This window comes from Chionomys nivalis, chromosome 13 (genome assembly GCF_950005125.1).
Source record: "Chionomys nivalis chromosome 13, mChiNiv1.1, whole genome shotgun sequence".
Lineage (NCBI taxonomy): Eukaryota > Metazoa > Chordata > Mammalia > Rodentia > Cricetidae > Chionomys > Chionomys nivalis.
In genome coordinates this window covers 10,997,758-11,023,080 of record NC_080098.1, presented here as the reverse complement: position 1 = coordinate 11,023,080, position 25,323 = coordinate 10,997,758, and the positions used below count along the sequence as shown (strand labels likewise).

The 25,323-nt window shown below is 43.9% G+C and overlaps 1 protein-coding gene across 14 annotated transcripts in view; it reads left to right on the top strand.

Annotated features, from left to right (window-relative positions):
- Kiaa1217 (KIAA1217 ortholog) overlaps nucleotides 1-25,323 on the top strand; it is a 789,026-nt gene that overhangs the window by 712,243 nt on the left and 51,460 nt on the right. For all 14 annotated transcript variants that reach the window (XM_057787133.1, XM_057787136.1, XM_057787132.1 and 11 more), the window contains one exon: nucleotides 15,482-16,314. In XM_057787133.1, coding sequence (XP_057643116.1) covers nucleotides 15,482-16,314 — 833 coding nt within the window. The remainder of the gene's footprint in view (nucleotides 1-15,481; nucleotides 16,315-25,323) is intronic.

Below are 25,323 nucleotides of genomic sequence, written 5' to 3'. Positions count from 1 at the left end.
CATGGGCCGGCACCAAAAATAGATGTTGAACTAACCAAATTTAGACTATCCTGTATTTTTATGGAAAGGGAATAGGTCATCAAGTCAATTGAAAAATAGCAGCTGCTTCAAATTATGTGATACATTGAATAAATCAAAAACTATTGGCTTCCACGAAGTCGCGCAGTGTTGCAGCAGGATCCTTAGTTGTCTGATTCTTCGTTGCAGCAGGTCTTGCCTGCCATCATTTTGTGTGTAGGTTTAATGTGCTGTGGCCAAACTACTTGCAAAGTAGTTTGCAAACTCCCTTTGCACCACTGGTTTTTAGGTGATGCATGGAAAAGAAGTTTTGCGTCCTTTCATTTCTGTTATTTCTGGGGGTCTCACTATGTATCCCATGCCGGAATGGCTAGCATTACAGGTGTATGCTACTACACCGGCCTAAATTTTAGTCATTGTATAATATAGCCTTTAATGGTTTTAAAAAAGATTTGTGAGATCAAGGGCCTAGGAACTAATGAGTATTGTTGTTTTGCTCACAGTTAAGCAGTTAAAAGTCAGTTTAAAACTGACTTAAAGAAAATTATTAAATGAGTGATATAGTTTAGCTAGAATAGGGTTAGAGCCTAAATGGCAATCCTGTCTTGTGAATGAAGAGTTAATCCCATGGATTGAAACTTTAGGATGAAGTCTAAGCTGGGGGTCATGGAAGATGTAATTATTACGGATTGTGTATAACTGAAAAGAAAGCATCATTTTGTTGTCAAAATCCCATCTAATTCCACTTGAAGAGTTCTCAGGACTCCAGCGTCTTGTTATTCCCCACAAAAGAGGCGGCATTCATGAAGTCATTTTGTGCAGATATATTTCCTCGAGGCCTCTCCTAATCAGAGGTGTGAACATCCGGGACTTAACTTAAGCCATTGTATGGCAGCACCAAGCCACGCCACATTCCTGAAGCATGAACACTATGCTTGGCTCATTCGCTAGTCCAGGTTCACACATGCACTGATTTCATCCTTTTCTTCTCTCTCTCTCTCTCTCTCTCTCTCTCTCTCTCTCTCTCTCTCTCTCCTTTTCCTGGAACATCAAAGGTCATGGTTTACCTTGTCATTTCACCCCTTTGAACCCATCACTTCTCATTCGCCCTTAATGGAGTAGCAAGAACTGCCGAACACAGCTGTACACCGCAGAAAAACCAAAGCACACCCACAGTGGAAATTTTCTTCGTGAACCTGCACACTGCTGTGTGTTTCTCAGGAGGCTCTCCACTACATGATCAGAGTCAGATACTTCATTTAAGATGAACGTGTAGGACTGTGTTTTGTGCTGACCTCCAAGGACAGATGTTGATTACAACTTTCTGGAGATGCTTGGCACCATGTGGTTGTGAGTGAAGGAACATTCTAGATGCATCTCCAAAAGTAGATTGCATTTTTGCTTTCCTTTAAAAGCGAATCTAAAAATATATTTGCTAGCAGCTGTTTAAAGGCAGAAGACAAAGGAGAAAGGACCCTCCCTGCTGCAGACTAATGTACCCAGCCCGATATCTACAGGGTCAGACCTCATCACTTCAGAAATCTGTGGCAGATTTCTCTGTGTATATTTAGACCAAGGGGCCTATTAGCTTGTGATCTAAGAGAACCTCTGTATTCTCATAAAAATGAGAAATGTGGCCGTATTGGCATCCAAGGCTGTAATTATGTTAATGTAGCCATTTTAAGACTGAAATATGTTGTTCTAAAATGTTTCTGTATTTTTATTATTTATAGCAATATCTGAAGAAACTTAGGAAAATGCTAGTTAGTTTCTATTCTGTATCACCTTGAGATTAAGGCATAAAAATAAGGCAAAGGTGGAACTTTGAGTCACAATTTTTATTGAACAATATGCACTTGCCAGGTGGTGGCGCACGCCTTTAATCCCAGTACAGGAGGCAGAGGCAGGCAGAACTCTGTGAGTTTGAGGCCAGCCTGGTCTACAGAGCTAGTTCCAGGACAGTCAGGAATACCCAGAAAAACCCTGTCTCAAAAGAAATGTCCAATTTTGGACAAGAGTAAAATATAATTTTTTTCCCCATGGACTGTCTTAAGGTACCCAGATGTGTGTTTCCTTCTTACTCCATGACTGGCTGTGTAGCTTGGCAGATATCCCCTTTTTTCTTGTTCCTTGATCTCCTCCCAGATTTCTCCTAGTTATTTCTCTCTGCCTGGCAGCCCCGCCTGCCCTTTTTCCTGCCTTGCTGTTGGCTGGTCAGCTCATTATTAGACTAATCAGTGTTTTAGTCAGGTAAAGTAACACAGCTTCACAGAGTTAAACAAATGTAATATTGAAGAATGCAACACATCTTTGCATCATTAAACAAATGCTCCACACCATAAACAAACGTAACACACCTTAGAATAATGTTCTACAACAGTTGCTTCTTTTCTTTCTACCTCATGGATCCCCAGGATTGAACTCCGGTTATCAGGCCTGTCTGTGGGCACCTTTACCTCATAAGTCATCTTACTGGATCAGCAAGAATATTTTCCTATATCTTCTTAAATGTAAGTCCATGCCTTATACTCCTTATACTCGGACTTTTCTCCTCAGGGATGCAGTCTTTGAGAAATATTACAACAAGGTATACATTGCCTACATTCCGAATTGCCATTCATTCATGAGTTCTTCTGTTTTACCAACAGAAGGTATTATTTTCTTCATCCTCCTGTGAATATATTCAAGTGAATATTATCCATTTTATACACTTTGTTTTGCCTCACAACTCAGTGAGGAGCCCATGAATATTTGTTGGTGATATTAAAAATAATGCAAGTTTTTCATGCATTTCTACATCTCAGCTAATGGAGCAATGATTTAAGTCATTTACTATTCATGGCCTGAGAAGGGCAAGCACAGGAGGCATTTCTGGAACAATACAGCTGCAGTTAGAAGCTCAGTGAAACTCATGGCCGGGGCCACAGTGATGTTTGGGAATCCATGATGGAGACGAGATTTCTAGAAGTCAAGCCTGTTTAGCTATAACTCAGTGTGCTTGTGCCACACTGTGCTTCCTTCCTTTAGCACCGTGATGGGGAGGGGCAACACTTGCTGAGGTTGATTAAATTCTTTCAAACTTTGGAAGGGGTAGGGGCTAATTATATATGTCGATAGACCAGAAGACAGGCCATCTATTTGTTGACATTTATCTTTCTAGCCTTCCTGGGAGAAATTTACCCCATGTTGTTTTTCAGAAAAGGGAAGAAATTTAAGTGAACACACACACACTGAAAAGGAGGAAAGGCTGAATGTTGCGTTGAGCAGTGGGAGAAAGTTGTTCAAGCTGGAGCTTGTCTTTAAAGTGAATACAAAGCTCTAGGTGCAAGTTCGGGTCTTTGAAAATGCTCCACAGATCCCAGCACTTTTTCTTACTGTGCCATGTGGGACAAGGATTCTCTTTTCAGGGGACAGCACTGGCAAGAACAACTAGATTGTATCAGCCTCCTTCCACGATGTGTGCGTTTTTCATTTTGTCACATGGGACATGACGTCTCTCCAGGAAGTCTCTGTGCTGCTAACTAAGCATTTGGTTTCTTAGGACTACTTGGTTTTCGAATTCAGGGCTTCACCTGAGAGTGGGGATGCCCATGATTCTGGGTGTATGTTCTTGAAACTTGGAGAAGCAGGTCTAGTGTCTGAGGTGGAGACATTTTGTATCAGGATCAGCCTGGTGGCAAAGGGATGGTGATAGTTGGTTCCGTTCCTCCATCTGCTGCTGGAGCAGGGCAGGGCAAGGCATGGGCAGAGACGCTGCCAAGCTTAGCCACAGGGCATGTATGACTCCCAAACTGGTTGTCTTTGAGGCTGTTATTTATCCAAATAAGGCAAGGCAGTGGCTCTGCTGACCGGCTCAGATTTCTAAGCCACGCTCACCGGCTGTCTCACTTGGTATTTGAACTGCAAACACAAAGGTATTCCTTTGGAATGGGGCGCTTTTCTCAGGGATCCCAGAGTCACTGTTTCAAAGACTTTCTCCTGCAGTTTTGGAGAATGTGGATATGTTTGGTTTGTTTGACCCTCTTCTGGAACAAGCAGCAGAGATGCCTTTGTTCAGATATCTCTGCACTTGATTTTGTACCAAAATAATACTCAACCTCAGACCCTCCCAAGGTCAGACCCAAACACTGGTCTCTAGATACTGAACTGTAAGATTGCTCCGGCATCTTGTAGATTCTGGGTCTGGATTTTGTCTTGGATGAGACTCTTGAAGTTCTTGGTCAGTTTGTCCATCTGGAAAAGGAGGTGAGAGTTACATGATAGGAAATATTAGGGAGCCAGGGGCTAAGTCTAGAAAGCAATTGATAAATAGGAAATCTCTAGAACCATTGCTTTCCTTTCCTATATCCAACTTTTCCTGGCAAATTTAGTTGAACAGATTTAAGTATTTACTACTGGAAAATCGTAGGCAATTGTGATTTTTATAATATCAGAATGCTCTCACCCTTCCGGTCCCAGGAGTGTTGTCTAGTGCACTCATTTCAATGGTTCTTTCTGGATCTATTTTGAATATATATGTGCATGCTTAAGTGCCTTCCTCAAAGGTAGGGGATTGTGTGGTTATTTATTTATTGGTTTATTTTGAGGCAGGGCCTCACTATGTGACTCTGTCTCTGTCTGTCCTGGAGCTCATTCAGTATGCAGGCCAGGCTCTCCTTGAACTCAGCGATCTGCCTGATTCTGCTCCTGAGTACCGGGACCAAAGACTGGTGCCACTATGCCTGGTAAGGACTGTGTCTCACCAGATCCCTTCTTCCTCATCAGTTGTAGCCCCAGATTTACCACAGACGGTAGCTACTCAGTCACTCCATGAATTCGCAGCATCTTGGAGTGGGTATTACAGGAAGTTAAAGGTTAAGATGCTCGTGTTAATTCCTGAACTTGAAGGCAGTTTCAGTGATTCATTCCAGACTGGTGTTGGAATATCCATCATTCTACATGGATATTTTTATTTTTAAAAATTATTATTATTGTTGTTGTTGTTGTTATTGGCGTATTGTGCACGTGTGTGGGGTCCACCTGCATATAGGCATTCACATGTCATGGCCCATGGCTGGCAATGGGAGGATAACTTCTAAGAGTTGGTTCTCTCCTTCTACCGTGAGTTCTGGGGACTGAACTCAGGTTATCAGGCTTATGGGTCACGTGTTTCTACCTACTGAGACATCTTGCCAGTCTGTCTGCACTGATTTTTGAGAGACACCCTTGGAGGTCATTCAGGAATAATAATCTGGTCCAAATACTCGCCAGTGGTTTTGTATTCTTTGTCTCAGGCTCCAACTAAAGCCCAGGAACACAGATTGGGTTTCAAGGGCGTCTTCATTACAAATACAAAGTTGGGGTGTCTTTGAAAGGACTGAGCAGATGCCACTTTTTCCCTGTACCACAGCATCTATTGGCAGCCTTACCCGTAAGCATCCTCCTTTCTTGGATGCCCATGGAAGTGAATGACACTGGAAGCTATTTTTAAGGGCAGAGCAGAAGACCCTTTTGAATCAAAGGTAAATTGCCACAAGACTGTTTTGCTCTGAAACCCCACTGTTGTTTGACATTTATTGGCCGAGAATTTGGGTTTGTAAATTATGTCCTCCAGAGTTATCCACTGGGACTTGTTTCTTTTACAATCCTTTCTTCTCTTGACACATTAGCTGTGGATAAAAATGATGGCTCAGCAAAGCACCTATCACCAGCCGCAGCAGACTGTTTAAAATAGGCTCTGCTGGGCAGCTCGTCTTGTGTTGTGTTTGTTCTGTTCAGCAGTAATAGAACCTTCATGCATCTCCCAAGGGTAAGAGGTGAGGATGCTAAGTGACCATTTGCTTTCCAAGTTCTGTCATTCATTCAGGTATCCGCCATCGTTTTTCTCTACTGAGCCCTGAAACTCTGTGTCACTAATCTACAGTTGTCGTGATTACAATTCTATATAAATCCTTATGAACTCATTTGGTAAGTTTAGACTTGCTATGTCATCAAGCCAAAATAAGCAGTCGTCTTCATTCTCACATTGTTGCAGTCATCCTAAAGCTCTTTGCTATGGTATCTAAGTTTCTTCAGTCATAACACGGTCAGTTTCGGTATTGAAAGAAAGGCTGGACATAGGGTCAAGAGAAGGGACCTGTGCCTGGGTCACTGGGTAATGCGTTCCTGAGAGATATGCAGGAGTTAACTTTGAGAGCTATGGTCCCCAGGAGCATAAATGGGGTAGATTATGACACCACTATCATAATGCTCAGAGAGAGATTTTAATCAAATACATCAGACATTTTAGTGCATAAATAATTGATATCTGTGTGTGTGTGTATATATATGATATATAATATTTGTATTTAATTTCCCTTCCCATGATTTCAGCTCTCCAAGATCAATCTTGATTTATCTAAAACTAACCAATAGATATTCAAGAATAACCAGTTTATAAGTTTTAAGTAGCTTTTATTACAATTTTTTTAAATTTTACTATTATAATTAACCCAAATGCATTATTGCTATTGATCTCTTTGGGATATGTGTAGGGGGAAATATATATATAAAATATTCTGTGCTATCTGCAGTTTCAGGCATCTAGTTATGTGTTGGAACTTATCTCCTACAGATGAATATGACTAAGGCTACTACATGTATGTACTTGCTGCATGATGCATGATGCTAAGCGAGGTTCTTAACTTCCTACATATCATGCCCTAGCCATTCAGGACAGTAGTACCTGCCCTATGTATCTCACTGACTTCTGGAGTCCATAAAATAAAATCATAACTGGAAGCACTTTGTGTAGTACAAAACTATGAAGTGATTATCATATGTATTTGCTCGAGGGTACATTTAAAATTCCTTTCACAGTAAGAAACATTATAAGTTGATAATGCAATATATTATACATTTAAGGTACATGTTAATAATTAAGTAGGCATTTCAATAGCTGTTACTCAAAGAGAACCATGTAAGCCACTGAGTTGAGCGCCTAGATAATATGCCAACAGCAAATCTAGAAGTTCTGAAAGGGATCCGAGCACAAAAGACCTTTGTCCCTGCTGAAGCATGGGTGGACGCGAAGAGCAGACAGGGAGCTGTTTGTTCCGTTTGTTGGAAATGTTTGTAAGAAGATATGATTTTACTAACTGTGACCACACAACAGAAGGAGTTGTCCTTGGCCCATGACAGAGGGAGTAGCCAGCCCTGTGGAAGACAAGTATCCATGGGAGAGGGGAGTTTTTCTTTTATCTACCCTGCAGCTCTGCCTTGTCACTGTTTGTGACTTGGAAGTTAGATAATGTACTTAATATTTTTTCTTTATTCTGCCCCAATCCAAGCATCCTTAGTCACTGTTGGGCACAGGCTGGTCCACCAGATCTACTGGCTGTGGACCCAACTAGACTCTCCATGTCAAACTATTTCTGGGAATATATGCTTAAATATAGCCATAAGCTAACCGCTGACTGGACCATCTCTTTACTGAGAATCCAATAATTTTGGCAACAATCTGTCTGTCTCATGTCTGGGAGATGATCCATTTATGAGCAAATGAAATATTAATAGATTAATAAAACCTTACAAATGACCATCCTTGCAATTTTAACATTATAAACAAGATGAGCTTGAAGTATTTCCAGCATAATTATTTCCTTTTATGATGCCATGTTTATGTCTATAGGCACATTGGAGTTTCTTTTTACGTATGTATTTCTAAAGTTGATAATGAATGAGAAAGAATTAGGAACAAATTTTACGATGCCATCGGTCTTCCCAGAGAATAAGCATTGTGTCCTACTGAGCTAACCCTGCCTATTTACGGGCAAGTCCTTTCTTAGTGCTAACCTGAAAGAGATGAATTGCTTCCACTTCACTTGCAGCCGTAGTCCAACAAGAGAAGATGGGAAATGAGTAGCAGCCTTACAGAAAGGTAGGCAAGACTGAGAGCAACCTGATGGTCAAGCTAGAGTTTGAGATGCCAGGAGCTGGCAGCACTTGGACCAGTGGGAAAGGGTTAAGGGGTCCTCTGTAGAGTGTGAGCCGCTCCGTGGGTCTATGTTCAGCACCAGGACATTTTTTTCAGAAATGGATGCTTCATTAGCCTCTTCTTTCCAAGTCTTGGATAGCAAAGCATCTCTCTTTTCTGGGATCAGCTCCCTGCTTACTGTAGAGCATTTAGTTCATCCGAATTCACCACAGGATCGGGCTGCCTTTCAAACCCCTGACAGTGAATTACTACCTGTGTAAGGATGAAGCCAGGGCACTGTGCAGAGTGCCCTGGAGCACTTCGAAAGTGAAAGGATATGGTTCTGAAGCAGCAGAAAGGAAGAGATGGGAGAGGTAAGCCAGACTGCCTCCCATGGTACCACAGACTCACATGGTAGCAGGGTCAACAGAAGCCACCACCCTTTAAGGTGGCTGTCATGAAAGAATATGTTGATTATGCCATGATTCACTCAGCAAAAGAGCACTGGGGGTCTGTCGCTTCTGATTTGGGGTGTGAAGGGCATGGCCCCTGTCATTCCAAATATAACCCTTTAGAACAAGTGGTCCTGCACAGGAAGACACCGGGGAAATCATTCAAAGAGCCATGTTGCGTCCTATGCCATTAAACAAAGACATTGGGGGTGCAGTGGGCCTGGATGTGGCTTCCACAGACAATGAAGGTCAGCCTCTACGTTCCCCTTCCTGGAAAACCCTCTGTGACCCAACAAAACCCGCCAAATGTATGCCAGATGCCTGGGAGCCGAGAGCGAGTGCTTCCCGTAGCCCGGTGAGAAATAACAAATCCTTGCTGATTAGATTAAAAAATCAAAATAAAGGTTTTCAGATCCCTTCTCCACTTTCCCAACCTCTTAGGTGGCATCTGTTACAACCACTTCATCAAAATATTGTTTCTAATGGGCCATCTTAGGAGGGTGGTGGTGTGGTGGGCACCAACGTCCCCTCCCTTAATAACCGCAAGCGATTTGGTGGTAGGAAACGGTTCCTTTGGTGAGTTCGCAGTGCTGACTGCATTTGAACTTCAGCGACGTCACAAAATTCTTTTGGTCGCAAGAACAACCTCTGACAGCCTAAAAATGTTTTTAGAAATGCTCAGGCAGCCATGAGTGCGGTAGTGAGGTGTGGCTTAAAGCCAGCCCAAGGTCTGAGGTTCCCTGTTGCAGGCTTCCCAGCTGGGTGTTGTACTGTCCCCGAGGGCTCAGAGAACAGGGGAGTGGCTAAACAGAGTGCTTCTGGGAGCCAAGGGACGCCTTAACTTCTGCCTCACTGACCTTTTGTAGCCAGGTGCTGACACCTGTCCGCCAGCGAGCCATTTCTGGTAGACACGCACGCCCCTCCTTGTCCCCGTCTCCCTGGAAGAGCAGGCTGTACAGCGCCTTCCCCGGGGACGCCTCTGGAGAACCCCTGGCTTCTCTCTTCCTTGTTGCCTAGGGTGGGGCTGCCAGGAGCTGCTTGCCTTTCTCAGAGCGCCTCTTTCTGCAGCTGCAGCTTGCCCTCTCTTTCCCCTCATCTCAACTGGGTTTTCTAGTCCCATAACCATTGCTAGCCCTGTGCTACAGAGGACTGAGAACTCAGCCTGGTTAAACGGGCTGGTTAATTAGTAGACAGCCTCTTTTCCCTCCTTCTTGTCTTCCCTCAGGTACCACAAACCTAGGGAAGAGATAGGTTGCCTTTACTTGCCAGTAACCAGACTTCAAAAGTCTAGCAGGAAGTTTTGGTGCTGGGCCAGATTTTTTTTTCAGCACCCATAACAGGAAGCTGCTGCGAGAATTGGTCCTGAGGGATAATTAGCGTACCCGCTTCTCTGTTGGTTTTGCTTCTTGGTGGCTGGCTCTTAGTCGGCTTTAAGGATCATCTTTGTTTCTGTAGATTCTGTTTGGTAATATAGCTTTTCTTGTTAACCCGTTTACCAAGGGCTCTCAGCGCTGAGCCTTCCTTGCTATGGGTTTCCCTGTAAGCAATTGTTGAAGGATTGAGTCACCCACGCAGTAGCCTGTGGTTGGATGTGAGCTGAGGTTATTCAGTGACTAATTTCCAAGGGGAGGAGAAATTGGCTTATCGTGGGGCGAGCTACTTTTTATCCATGCCTGTGGCAGCTTCGCTCTGAAAACCGGGCAAAACAAGCCGGTCTTCATTGGGGAGCATTTTAGTATCCGAGCGCCCTTGTGGTGATTTGGACGCTGAAGGGAAGTTGTCTGGATCACCCAAGCGAGGGCCTGAGGACTAGGATGAGGATCTCAAACAAAGGAGCACCGTAACCCGGCACAGAGCCAATGGGCCTTTTCAGGGCGTCAGTTACACAGGTGGTTCCGTCAGACAAACAGTAAGTGGCTTTTGTTCTTTGAGGGTGAAAACATTTCTAAGGGTGCATTTCTGTTTTCCCCCGCACTTTATTATGTGGTCTGATGGAGGAGGCCACGTACAGATTCTAGACTTGGAAGGGTGGGGCTTGAAACAGAGTAAGCGGAGCATATTATGCCCTCCCCACAAAGAGTATCTGTATTGCTGTAAATGCATCGGAAAGAGACACGATTCTGGGAACATTGCCGCAGAAGATGGTAAGTGAGACGTTGTTTGCACGTGCTAGATTTTCTTTTCCAGAAACCATTTTAAAATGTTCCTTCTTGTCTTACTTTCGACAAACTCCCAACTGAGTGATTCTTGCCTTGTCTTAGAATGCTTGGGGGAAATGAAATGCAGCTATATGTACAGCTGCCTAACTCAAACATAATTTGAACCGGTCCCCAGTGTTTCCTGGTTGATGGAAGAATGGGTGGGTTAGTGAACTGGGTGTTGTGAGTGGAAATAGCAGCATGCTACTCAGAGCCACCTTGGTGATGAGACCGTGTAAAACACCTCCTTGTTTACCCCCGCCAGAAGGACTCCAACAACCACACAGTAGGGATTTGGGTAGCAGTGAGGAGAGGAAAAGAAAGGCAACACCATACCGAGCAAAGGACGGAGAAAGAACAGCCTGGTTCATACATTGCTGAATGCTTGACCATTTCTCTGCTGGAGACTATGCAGCCAAATACTTGACTTGAATTCTGAGAAGGGCATAGAAAGACATATGTAGGCCCTCTTTTTATTTCTGTAAAACGAAACTCTGCAGTTTATATACAGACTTCAACGTGAAATTCCCTGTAGAGAAAGCATCAGTGATGGGCACAGCTACTTTTAACTTGCCAAGAGGAGTGAGGTGCAGCAGAGTCAGAGATGGGCGGGAGACAGCTGCGGTCCTGCGTACATATGTGCCTTGTTTATCTCACCGTGCCCAGTCAGCTAATCTGCTCCTAGACCCGATCATGGGTGTTAGTATAAGAGAAGCTCATTCATAGTTAATGTTGGGTTTTTTGTCAGCAAGGTACTTTAAACACCACAGCAAAGTAAAGGGTTAGACACCTGAAACAAGGACATTACAGTCATAAGGACACTAGCTTGAGCACCAAAGGTTATTGTAAATGACTAACTGTAAAACTTACCTGCCCCACAGCCAGTCAGACAAGTATCTTGTGAAGTCAATAAAGTCTAGGTTTTATTTTTATTTATTTATTTATTGATTTATTTATTGATTTATTTATTTATTTATTTGGATTTTCGAGACAGGGTTTCTCCGTAGCTTTTGGTTCCTGTCCTGGAACTAGCTCTTCTAGACCAGGCTGGCCTCGAACTCACAGAGATCCGACTGCCTCTGCCTCCCAAGTGCTGGGATTAACGGTGTGCGCCACCACTGTCCAGCTAAAGTCTAGGTTTTAAAACTCAGCATCAAGTTCCTTCCTCATCTCCGAGTCCTTCTACCAGGTCCTGGGTGAGGTGCTGTCAGGCGTTGACTGTATGGACTGAAGTCATCTCATGTTAAGAGTTTCTTCTCTTGGATCTGAAAGCCATGTTTTCCCACAGTTTAATAGGATTATCATGTCCTCTTCTGGGGCTCTATTTAGAGCAGGGGTTGAAATAAATGATCAGGGTGCTTTTTAAAGTTCAGTCTTGGAAAAGCAGACACAGCCTGGCAAAGCGACATGAACATTTTGGCAGAGGCTTTGGCTATGCCACTGATATTGATGGAGATATTCACCTCAGATTAGCTGTTCTGTTAACATTGAATGCCCAGTGGCTAACTCAGTGGTTCATTCTGTGACCCCATTGGACCATGGCAAGATTATTTTGAAATGGGAAGGTCAGGGATGATACCCACATGGTCAGCAAGAATAAGATGCTCATGGCTATAACTAGGATCCATCCGCACTCATGGAGGTTCTGGGCTGATTGGCCCCTGGACCAAGAGAGAGGTAGGCTATTCGGTATTTTGACTGACACCCACATTCCTCACATGAATGCACAGTACAGTGTGTCAGAATTATTCTTAATTGATTTTTTTTTCAGGATGTATCTATTGATGTCACTTGAAACTAAAGAATTTTTTCCTAATGAATCTTTTGGTATTTCATTTTAAAAGATACTCATAACTCTTAACTATGTCTTTTCATATCATGAAACATTTTTAAATACCTATTCAAACACCTCTGCTGTGTTAAAAGATGCATGTCTTTATTTTTATTAATTAAGTTAATTTTACATTTTTTTCATTAATATTACTTAATTATCTTAGCAGTTCTCTACTGTTTAGAATCTTGTTCTCTCTTTTTACTCTCTAAACAGAAAGACAGATATTTCTACTGTGCCCAGCTGGGCTGGAATCTCCAAAGACTAAATGCTATCTAGAGATAAGAAAGAAAGGAAAGCAGAGATGGTTAAAGCAGTTGCTGATCCCAAGTGGCTTCTAGACATTTTTCATCTTGTTTACCTATGTAATTCTCAACAGTAATGGCAACAAAACTTTCTATGTGATAATTTGTCTTGGGCAATGTGTGATGCTCTTCACGCAATGACCTGGTTGAATCAATGCCATGTGATGAGTTTATCTTGAGTTTTTTTGGGGGGAGTGGCTATTGTATTGTGTGTTATGATTGTTGGCGGCATTTCGTCAGATACTCACTGCCAGCTGAACCAGACCCTCTCAGGTCTTATGATCTATAAAGCCATGCGCTGAGCCTACCTTTGTTTTTATCGAGCCCTGAACTGTACAAGACAGTGGGAAAGGAATTTGTAAGGATTTGTGATGGTTTTCAAACCTTCCATTCCATGGTTGATTGTTCTAACCATTCTGGAGAACTAATCAGGTATATTACCCCACCATGACTTTGGGTGGGTCCCTTCCGGTCTACTGAACTGCACACCTGAGTCATACATGTGCCAGGTGAGAAGAGAACGGTCATATGCACAGGAATATTAGGATACCTGGAATCCAGGACTAAGTATGGAACATAAAAGTAAGGACACAAAAGGCAGTTTCAAGATAGCACAGTCAGTTATGGAGAAGGGGGAAGCGACCACCCTGGGAAGGCATGAATTCCATGTGTGTGTTGGAGAGGAAAGAGGGTAGTGAGATAAACTGTGATTGTTAGTCAGGCGCCTGCTCCCTCTGGGTCTCCAGCATCACTCAGGTCCATAGGGAATCGAGGCCAGTTCAGGAAACACCCTCCACGGGTTCCATTTGGTTGTTGACTCTTTGTAACTATGTTTCAGTTTAGTTTTAATTGCTCACATTTTATGTAGAATCCATTATAATACCTAAAAGTCCCTGATCCTATTATGGATTCTGCATTGTTGGGTGCCAGGCACAAGATAAGAAGCTGTGAAAGAGCGATTGGCTCTTGCTCTGGATTCCCACAGAGGGAAAGCTGTTTCCTCCTCAGTGGTGGGAACTAGAAAGTGTTTGGAGGTATACCCCAATGCCTGACTCTTAGGAGTGTCTTGGTAAAAGTTGTTCACTAGACAAATTTATGAGGTAATGCATCAGTTTCTTTTCTGGGTGCGCATTCTGGTTCTTCTCTGTCTGAGCCACCTCCTTTTTCCCATGACCCTATCACAGCTACCCTCCAACCTTGACACCCTTCTGTCATCTCTCGGAAGTCCGGATAAGGGACTGTGGTTTCCGTTTCCTCTCCCTCATGGGACATGGAAAATCCCAATAGGTATTTTCCTCCTGGGCCTTGACCAGAGCACCAGTGTATCAAATAATCATGTCCTGGATTTATTTGTTGTTTTGATTCTGTCCTTGATAACACAATAATGTGGTTGCAAAGCACAAATTTAGTTCCCCCTCCCCATTTCGTCATTAGCTTTATTCTCCTGTCACTGCTTCTCTTTGAAGATGCATTTGTCAGAGCCACAGGCATCCTTACCTCTCCTAGACCAAGCAATGCCACAGCCTGGATACCTAAGCTACCTGGCCCTAAGCTCCAGCTTATAGTAGCCTGCTACCCCAGTCCCATTGTCACTTAAGTGATGGGGCATCACTCATCGCAACCCTGTGGCCCCACAGGCTGTGTCATTAAGACTTTCCTTGGTGCCTACACCATGCTTCGGGTTCTTTCACTTCTATCACCTCACTGTTACCTCCTTACTTCCCTTAGCCTGTTGTGCTGTCTTCACATAGGCCCCAAGTCAAGAGCTGATGAGTGACTTCAACCTCCTTCCACACTTCTCCCAAGGATACATTTTGTCTTTCTAGTCGTGGTCCTACCTAACATTAGCCTGGAGAAGTACTTATTAGTTATTTTCCAGGGCTAACTGTAGGAAAATGTGCCCAAACACAGGTTTTGGAAAACACAATTTTAGACTTATGTATACATTAACTTTACATTTGTTAAGTGACTGCAAGAAGCTATGGCCTCAATATTCAGACCACGGCACTGTGTTGTCGTCACTGGGTAGATGTTTTTTGAGGTTGCTACCACAAATTATTAGAGACTTGGAGCTGTGGGGTGGGGCGCCTTTGCCTATGAGGCTTTGGGTTTGAACTCCAACATTACAAAACAAACAAAATATTTTAGGCTTTAAATGAGATGAATTTATTCTTATATAGAGGTTGGGTTGGATCTCTAAAATAAGTTTCTTTTTTTCTGATTAATTATGCATGCTGACATCATTCACGTAGACAGAGCACAGAGACACTCTGACACAGGACAGCACAGTACAGTATAGACAGACTTACCTTACCTGGGACTCGAACCGACGACCTCTGGCTCCTCGGGCGGCGCTCCAATCCTCTCAGCCAGCTCTCCAACCATTGTGGAGTAAAATAAGTTTCATGGGCGTTTATCAACCTGTAGGCAGTACCAGACTGGTTGGTGGGCTGAGGGAGAATCCATTTCCTTGTCTTGTGCCATTGCAGTCCTTGGCTTTTGGCTCTCGCTCACCTCCAAAGTAGACAGCTTATCCTTTGTGATTGCAATGAGTCAACCTGGATAGTGTCTGCCACCTCAGGATCCATGACTTTGTTGCCAGTAAGAAGGAAAATGCTCAGGTTCCATCCATCTGGTGTGAGTGGCCAGGTTTTCCCTATTAAGGAATTCACCTTGTCACATTGGGGCTCCTCCCACACCATGGTTATCTACATATGTTTTCTGATTCCTTGCTTTATTTCCAGATGCAGAGAGAAATTGTTTATGCAAGAGGAGATGGCCTTGTAGCCCCCAGACCAGGATCCACAGCTCACCCACCTCATGCAATTCCAAACTCCCCACCATCCACTCCAGTGCCCCATTCTTTGCCTCCCTCGCCATCAAGAATTCCTTACGGGGGCAGCCGTCCCATGGCTATTCCTGGCAATGCCACCATCCCCAGGGACAGACTCTCCAGCCTGCCAGTCTCTAGATCCATCTCCCCAAGCCCCAGCGCCATTTTGGAAAGAAGAGATGTGAAGCCCGACGAGGATATGAGCAACAAAAACCTGGTTATGTTCAGAAATGAGGGCTTCTATGCCGACCCTTACGTCTACCACGAGGGACGCATGAGCATAGCCTCGTCCCACGGTGGCCACCCATTGGATGTCCCAGATCATGTCATCGCGTATCACCGCACTGCGATCCGGTCAGCAAGTGCTTACTGTAACCCTTCCTTGCAAGCAGAAATGCATATGGAGCAGTCATTATACAGACAGAAGTCAAGGAAATACCCCGACAGCCATTTGCCTACCTTGGGCTCCAAAACGCCCCCAGCTTCTCCGCACCGGGTGGGTGACCTGAGAATGATAGACATGCACCCACATCTTAACGCACACGGGCCCCCTCACACTCTGCAGCACGACCGGGCCTCGCCCAGTCGTCAGTCCTTCAAAAAGGAGCCCGGCACCCTGGTGTATATCGAAAAGCCACGAAACACTCCAGGATTATCCAGCCTTGTAGACCTGGGGCCTCCTCTAGTCGAGAAGCAAGTTTTTGCTTACAGCACTGCTACGATCCCCAAAGACAGAGAAACCAGGTAAGGCATAGGGGTGGCCGAGGGTGGTCTGTGCCTGTGTGTTGCTGAAACTACTTTCTAGATACAAGTAGAGAACAAGATTCTGAGCGTCAAAGGAGGTGACCCTTCTCTGTAGGGTTAGGTCAATGAGGTCCACCCGTGACCGTGAGAAAGGAGACAGAGGTACCACAGCCACCATTAGGCTTCTTGTCCCGTGACTGGTCCTCACAGCATTGCCATTAAATAAAGGTAATTTGGAAGAACTGGGAGGAAAATGGTAATTAACAGAAACCATGCAGATGACAGATGGAGGGATCATAATAATTGTCTGTCATAGAAAATGAATAGAAGCTTAACTAACTGTTGGTCACAGATATTTGTGTTACATCCATAGAATGCAATGTCATTTTCTCATCTTGCTTTGGAAAATGGAAAGAACAAGTCTGCATGAACATGGAATGTTTGAATTTAATACTCATCCTGGAGTGGAGCTGGAATGGGTAGTTTTCTAGTGAATAAAACACTCTGAATGTTCATAGTTTACATATATACACATATGCATATTTATATCTTGAAAATCCTCCAAAATCTGCAAAGTAGTAATTGAAAACAAAATTTCATAGAAGAAAGTTCCCCAGCCTGAATTAATTGAACTGAATAAATTAATTATAATCATACAATTTAGCAGATAACTTAAAGTAAAAAGGGCAACTTACCTGTTTCATGTAGGTTCAGAAAGGATAAAATACAAGAATCAGATACTAAGTTGCTCAGGACCTGCTCAGAACTACTGCTTCTGAATAAAAATGGTTCCATTGCACACGGTTACATAACCTTACGAGAAGTCCAGGCTTGTGAATGGAATGTGAACTGTCTTCCTAACTCACTGTTTTCACACTGAAATCAGTCCCAAGCCCTGCCGCCTCTAGCAGAACGTTACCATGTGAGGCTGTCCCTATTTGTTCAGGCATAAGGAATCTCACAGCACAAAAATTTCAGGGGAGTGGAACAGGAATGAGCATGAACGTTTTGGGATCATTAACGCAAGAACAAAATCCAACTCTCACCATGGGTAGAGTAGCAACTAGCTAACTGACTTGAGAATGTCGAGCTAAGAAAAAAGGCAGAGCTTGATGCGAATGCTGAGTTCTCAGCAGATATGGTGACAGAGGCGTCCCCTGAAATGGTCTGTGAGGTGCAGCTGGGAAATGGTGGGTCATGGGGAGGTGTGTCATGGGGAACCAGAATCCACCCTCTCTTACCTTTCTCTTTCCACCATGCTACCACTACTCCATGGGTGCCTTGAGGGGAGCAGAGGACCAGCATTACATGACATTGTTCCCATGCTAGGTTCTGGGGACAACCTCTATATTGGCTATTTTTCTGTTGCTATGATAAAATACCATGACGGAAAGCAAAGCAACTTATGAAAGAAAGAGCTTATTTTAGCTCATGGCTAACGAGGGCTAGATGTCCCTAATGTTAGGGAGATGTGGTAGCAGGAATCTTGAGCAGGAGACTGAAAGATCACATCTTAACCCCACACAGGAGGCAGTGTGAGAACCAGAAGTGGGGCGAGTCTATAAACTCTCAAATTCCGTCCCTCCACCTCCACGTCCCGTTCCACTTCCTACAGGATCCCTAACATCCTCAGACAGTGCTGCCAGCTGGAAACCCATATTCAAATACATAGGGCATTTCTCATAAACCACCACATCTTTGTTCCCAGCGCCTAGTGTGGTGTCATTGATGCAGATGCCACAGGCACCCAGCCCACAGAGCCTCTTAGTAATAGGTATGTTGGGGCACTCTGTAATCCCAGTGCTCAAGACACAGAGGAATGACAATGGGGGAGACATGGCTGCAGTGTCAAAGTCAGCCTATGAAACCTTGTATTAAAAATCCAACCAAGCAAACAACAGTCAAAAGCACAGCCTTCGAGCATGTGCAGAGTGTTCCATGTGTGGGTTCCTCACCAGCATCTTAAAGGAGATTCGTACTCCATTTGCCAGTGTCGCTTATCTGATTTTCACTCCCTTACGTAGACGGATTTGCCAGCCTCAGTGACTTCATTTCTTCAAATCTCAAAAAAAGTCTATAGATTTCTTCTTTACATGTTATAAAACATTTTTATAAAATTAAGTTATGCTATATCTAGAATCGAAAATATTAAAAAAGTTAGTCAGAAAAAGTAAGTGCTCACCTAGAACACAGTATCATCGTCACCACTGTGTTCTGACAGATGACTGTGATGGTGTAATTTGACATTTTCACGTCCCTCCCTTCGCCCGATGTGAAATAACAAAGGAAAAGTTTTACTTTGCATATCCTGCCTAGGTGAATCCTGATTGGTTAAGTAACTTGTCTTCACAGATAATTATGCTGGCGTGTTTATGTGTTTGTGGACGGGTTAGTACCACACACACACATTTTTCCACAAATCTTACTTTATGCACATACATACATAATACCTGTCAGACCTGTAAATACATACATGCACTCTTATGCACACTACAGACATATATACATATGTAACAGAGATAAATATAAACCATACATATATAACAGAGATAGATATAAACACAGGAACCCCACAGGGGCGGCGCCTGTTCACATATACCGCATAAACATATACAGACACAGACACACAGAAAACACCACAGACATGCGTGTTCTGAACACGCACACAGACAGACACACAGAAAACACCACAGACATACGTGCTCTGAACACATACATTCGTACCTGCCCTAATTAACTTTCTATTTCTGTGACAAGCACCATGACCAAAAGCAACTTGGGGAGGAAAGGGTTCTTCATCTTACACTCCCAGGTCACAGCCTGTCACTGAGGGAAGTCAGAGCAGAAACTCAAGGCAGGCGAAACTACAGCAGAGGCCATGGAGGAATGCTGCTTCTGGCGTGCTCACTGCGCAGACAGCTAACTGTCCAGGGGTCTTACTGACCCCAGTGGGCTGAGTCATCCCACACCAGTCACTAATCAAGAAAATGTCCCACAAGCTTGCATACAGGTCACTATAATAGAGACATTCTCTCTTACATTTTTGGTTGTGAGCCTAGCCTTTAATGGCTGAGCTATCTCTGCTGCCCTGGAGACATTTTCTCAATCGAAGTCCTCTCTACCCAGATGACCCTGGCTCAGGTCAAGTTTAAAAACAACAGGGACAAGCCCAGAACTGATAAGCACACACAGGTAGTGCGCAGGCATGTACACCCACACTATACAAACACCACACAGGTGCGCGTGTACACACCACACACACCACAGACCTAGGGCACATGCTCCATCTATGTTTGGAGCCTCCGCTAATGAAAGGCAGTTTTCCAGTCCTCACTGATTGAGCCTGGACACAATACAGCCATAGATAGTGATGACTCGGCTAAAACGCAGCCTGTCCACATCTGTCTTGTCCAGGGCCTTTGTAAGTGATCACTGAGATAAGAGTCCTCCAGATAGCATGGGATAGAACTGTCAGAACAACTGCTCAGATAAGCACTTTGCTCCATCCCATTTCACAGATACAGAAACTGAGAAACAGGGTGCTAAGTTGATTCTGTAGAATCACCAGTGCTATGCAATGGCTCCGTCTAGTAAAGGGGCTGTGCTTCTTGCCAGGCATGTTGACAAACATCTGTAACCTGAGAGTCTAAGACAGGAGGATTCGAGTTCAAGACCGACCCCGTCTACATAGTGAAACCCTATCTTAAATAATGAGGATACAGCTCAGTAAAGCCCTCGCTTAGCGTGTGCAAGGCTCTAGGTTCCATCCACATCCTAAGAGGAAGAAAGACGAAGGAAGAAATCCTGTATTCATGGGGTGCATAGTCTACTAGAGCAGCCATGGGTAAATGGTATCAAGTCACCCACCTTCCCACAGTGGAGGAGTAGACAGAAGTGAGTTCTGAATATTGCAACCAGAATGCTTCAAAAATCATTTTAGGACTGGATGCTAAGTAACTGCTCCCAAAGGACATTCACAATCATAAACACGGCAGAATTTGCATAATTATTCTGCTAAATATATGCATGCCATTTAAAGTATAACTGCCCTAGCTGGTATATTAGCTCAATTACATAGAAATGGGAAAAGGAGAGAACATTCTTGGTAGAATTTATTTTAAAAAAAAAAAATGCATCTGAGTACTATGTCAAAGGGGAAAAAAATGCCAAAGACAAACACCAGGAACAATAACCAAAGCACAAAATTACATGCTATCGGCTCACTGAGCTCATGACGTTATTTTAGAAATATTTGATCTGGATAGTATTTTTAAAGCATGTGCAGCTCCCTTGAAGTCTGACATCATGAGCATGGTGTATAAAATGCCAAGCCAATTTCTGCTGCCATTTCATAATATTAAGGGTAAATAAATGAGAGCGCTTTTTCTTTGAGAATCTCCAAGTGAGATTTTTACATCTAAGTGAGCTGACAAAACCTAGGGGCCAGAGCTGCAGGAAGCCACTCTTTCTCCTGGTCGCTGCTGTGTGGTTCCTAAGAGCAGTCCAGTGTAATAGTCCAAATAGCTGCAGGACACTGGAAATCAGAGAGAAGAATCCTTTCTTTCACATGTCTGATGGAGAGTCCCCCGACAGCTTGTTTGAAGGAACATGATCGTATACAGCTCTGTTGACAAGGAAATGAAGCACCCAACAGAGTCCTTTAGCCTTAGGCTTACGCTCGGTCATGTGCCTCGTTCTCCGGGAGGCAGCTTCTCTTTGCTTTTTGACGACACTTTGGTGAATATCTGCGAAAGGTCAGCATAAACGGTGTAATGTATCTCATTGTGGTGCTCTCCTTCCATGGATCTGATGGGTAATAAGTTTTCTCCTAACACCCTTCTTGTGTCCAAGCTCCTAGGAGAAGGATCACCTTGCATATTTTGATGGCTGTGCCCAGACAACCCCTTCTGCTGGGATTCCAAAAAGGAAAAATGGGTTCGAGCAGCTGTAAGAGACTTGTGAGGAGATTATGTGGGACAGACAGAGCGGATTATGTGGGACAGACAGAGCGAGGGGCTCTGCCTGTCCTTGGTTATAAAATCACTCCATGAAACAGTGCCATTACCCCTGACCGGAAGAACTGTAAAGCTTGAGGGCGTTTGTGTTTTTACCATTTTCTGTTTGTAGCTTGGATCAGATAATGAAAAGTATCTTTATAGAAATAACACTCAAAATTCAAAGGTGCTCATTGCAGAGTCACTAATGGCCATCGCCCCAAATGCATAACAGAATCCTTGAAAATGAACATGATTCTTCATGCTCAGGAAACTGGAGCTAAGATTCCATGTTAACAGAGTTTTTCAGCCAGAGCAGGTAAGCTCCTCAGAGTCGCACTGAGGAACAAAGTCTAGCCCTGACTGTAGCTGAGTCTAGAGAAAGAGAAGCCACATGGCACCTGGTTAGGACTTTTTAGGCATCCTAGGCTTGAAGAACAAAAACCCTGGTCTTTGGCCAGATAGGCGTGCCAAAGGAAGCCTGCATGCTCGCTGATCGCCTGGGTCTGTTTCTAATGGCTTCTCATTACTTTCTCAATCTATGAGGACTAAATGTTGGTCTGTTGTTAGCTTTGAGGGATGGCATGGCTTGTTGCCCTGGGAGCTGATAGGATGAAAGTTTAAATCTGGATTGGTGGCATTTAAAAGTATCCATTTGACTGACAGTCTTTTGAAGAGCCTCTAAATAGTGCTATCTTCTGACAGAGCACAGTGAACCATGACTTTTTTAAAAAAGAAAAATGTAGGATTATTCTTTTCCTTCTCCCTGGGGTAGTCAAGGTGAGCCACCTCAGAAACTGTACACTCCAATGCTGCCCTGTGAGGGCAGCCAAGCTGTCTCCAAACACTGTGGAGTGGCCACCCCACCCCCAAGATAGCCGCCTCCATCAGGACCTCTGCTCTCAGGAAAATACAGTCCTTTTCTGAAACCTACCGGAGCTGACAACAGCTAAGTGACAGACATAAAATACAGATTATAACCATTAGCACTTCAGTTCTGCTCTTTACCTCTTGAAATTGAAAAATTTTGAAATTTCTGCCCCGGCAGTGCTGAAGCTTTCCTGGGCAGCCCATATATGGCGGTTCTGCTGGAGTTGTCCATGTTGGGTTTCACGGTCTAAGTTGATAAGGACGACTGTCCAGGTGCCTTCCTCACCTTCACTAAGAGGAGCAAAGCAACACTGTAGTTTATTCGGTTGGTTTGGTTTGGGATATACATTTCCAAAACAGGATCTCTCTTTATACCCAGACTGGTCTTGAATTCCAGACCATCTTGCCGCAGGCTTCCAGATACCAACTTTATAAACTTGTGCTGCCGTGGCTGGCTAATGGGCGTTATAACAGAACTCGCGGGCACTCCCATCCGTTCAAGTTCTGTTTGTTTGGTTTCGGTTTTTGCCCACCGACTGCTTATGGTGAGGCATTAAAGTCTATACTTTAAAGTCTGCCTGGGTTCAGATTAATTCCCACACTTACCAACCACATTTCAGTTGGCTCACTGAAATGACTTCGTGGAATCTTACTCTCCCTCGTTTGCTCATTTATAAAATGGAGAAAATAACTCCATATAGGTTTCTAAGAGTTCTTCTCTGAGCAAACCGCTCTGCCCCGGGGCAGGGGTGGGGAGGGGTGTAGAGAAATAAAGGGGGAGAGAGGAGCAGCTGCTTAAAGGGGCAGGCAGACATATTTTTTAATGTAATAGCACAAAACATCATGAGGTAGAATGAGGGGGTGAGACAGTAAAACCAAGTGTGAGCCCAAATGGAATCGACTCGGAGTGTACAGAGTAGCAGGGCCACTAGCAAGTCTGTTTCAGGAGTCATCAAGTCTGGGGGCGAAAGACAAGGGAGGCTGAGGGCATCCTTTGAGGGGTCCCCTGAACCCGAGCAGTGGCCTTGATGGCAGAGGTCCCTCCCTCCACTGGTGTGGCTGTGTTGCCATCTGCTGGGACGCTTGCTGGTACCTGACAAACTGGGGACTTGTCTGGTCTGCTTTCCCACAGGGCTCTAACTGTGGATCAATAGGTGTTTATTGAGGTCCTCTTACGTTTTTGGCTGTGAACTGACGCTTTGTCGGACACAGAGAGGAGCTTGGATGTGGTTCTCACACACATAAACTTTGAAGACAATCATAAAACGCTCGGAGCTTAATGTACACATCTAAGCTACGCTGTGGTAGGGCAGCAGTGCTCTGACTCCGAAAACGACTCAACATCCATCTGGGAAGGACACCTGCCATGGGATTTGGGGTTCATTTTGGCTTTGGGGATGCTTGGGACATGTTTTCTTGTCTTCCTGAGAGTGAGAGAGTCTCCTAGCAAAGTAGGGAGCGGGAAGACACGCCAAGCCCAGTGCTGAGTCCTGAGCTCCACAGGGGAGATCTCTTTCCAGTGCTTTAGAGTCCAGCTGGGAAGTTAGGACACGTTTTTCCTTGAAAACATTGTGGAGCAATGGGACTAATAATATGCTTAGATGAAGAAGCTTCTGGGGGCCAGCTGGAAATCCAACCGCCACTTATTCCAAGTCCTAAACAATGAAAGAACAAGTAAACTTTTCAATTACAACCCTACCATAATTGAGGGGAATGGTTGTACATAATTAATTCTAAAGCAGTGATACAGACTGTAATTGCGAAGAATTCAGAAACGGGAGCACTTTCCTGGGTCAGGCCCATCTGGGAGCTCCATGATAATCCTCAGATGGTCTGGAATTTATGGCCTGCATATAATGAAATAAAAAGAAGGCCAACTGGTCTTTATCCAAAACTGGCTATGTTTCTACCATTACAGTACCTATAAAATGACATCATGATAGGATGTTTTGCCAGTCTAAGAACTCAAATAAGAGCTGATATGTTGAATTGTTACTCACTCCCTGGGATATAACCCCATGGATAAGGAATATGTGGTAGCCACACAGTAGACTGAACTCAGGCATCAGATACCTAACAAACACACTTGACTGATTTATGAAGATAGCCCTCCCCATAATTGCACCAGAAATACTCTGCACAAAATGACTGCCATGAAGTCTGAGATACTTTAAACAAACCAACTTTTCCAAAGGAAAAGCCGTCACCTGTCACTAATTAGACCCAATTAAAACATGACTGCATTTCTTTTGAATATTCAAGAGGTGCTGTCAATCAGAAGTCTTGATTCTGACACATGGAAAGAAATCAGAGTTGCCTAAACAATTTGACAGTCAGTTAGTTCCTTTTCCTTGTGAGCCAGAACCTTCCCAGAATCAAGGCTTAGGGGCAGATCCAGCCTCCTTGAAGTGTAGAAATGAGCATGACTGCCCCCAGCCTGAAAACAAGGCTCATCTAAGCAGCTCAGGCTCTCGTGATGCTCACACCGCATCTCGGCTTCCGCTGTGACTCTTTGGCTCCCCGACTGATGGCCAAGTAGATAACCATTCATGCTTATTGGAACTCTAGGCTTTATTTTTTCATGAATGTTGTGATTCAAAACTACAGTTAAGTATAATCATTAATTCCAAAGTTCTAAAAATGGTAGGTCTTTTTTAAAAATCCACACTTTTTTTTTTTTTTTTTTTTTTTTTTTTTTTTACTGTACTGCTGTGAGTCAAATCATGTCCTCCTTGTCCAACCTTGGAGCTAAAGGGAATTTGGAGGCCTCTGCCCTGTAGCCTGACTTTAAAAAAGATATAAGGAGACACAGTTCAGAGTGTGATAACCAGAGCCATTCCAGTAAAATGGGGTCTCAGCACCATACTGCCTCCATACTGTTTGCCTTATAATAGAGGTGGTAGGTCTCTTCCTCCTCCATCCCCCACCAGTGACTGGAAAGATGATATATCAGTAAGAACATTAGAAATGGCACGGATAGGAAACATCTTTCTTCTTTTTCTGAGTCATTGTTTTTGTTTTGTTTTTCATTTGTCTTTGTTTGAGTTTTAGAGATGGATTTTCCTGTGTAACCCTGACTCTCTTGGTACTTACTCTGTAGACCAGGCTGGCCACAATCTCAGAGATCCACCTGCCTCTGCCTCCC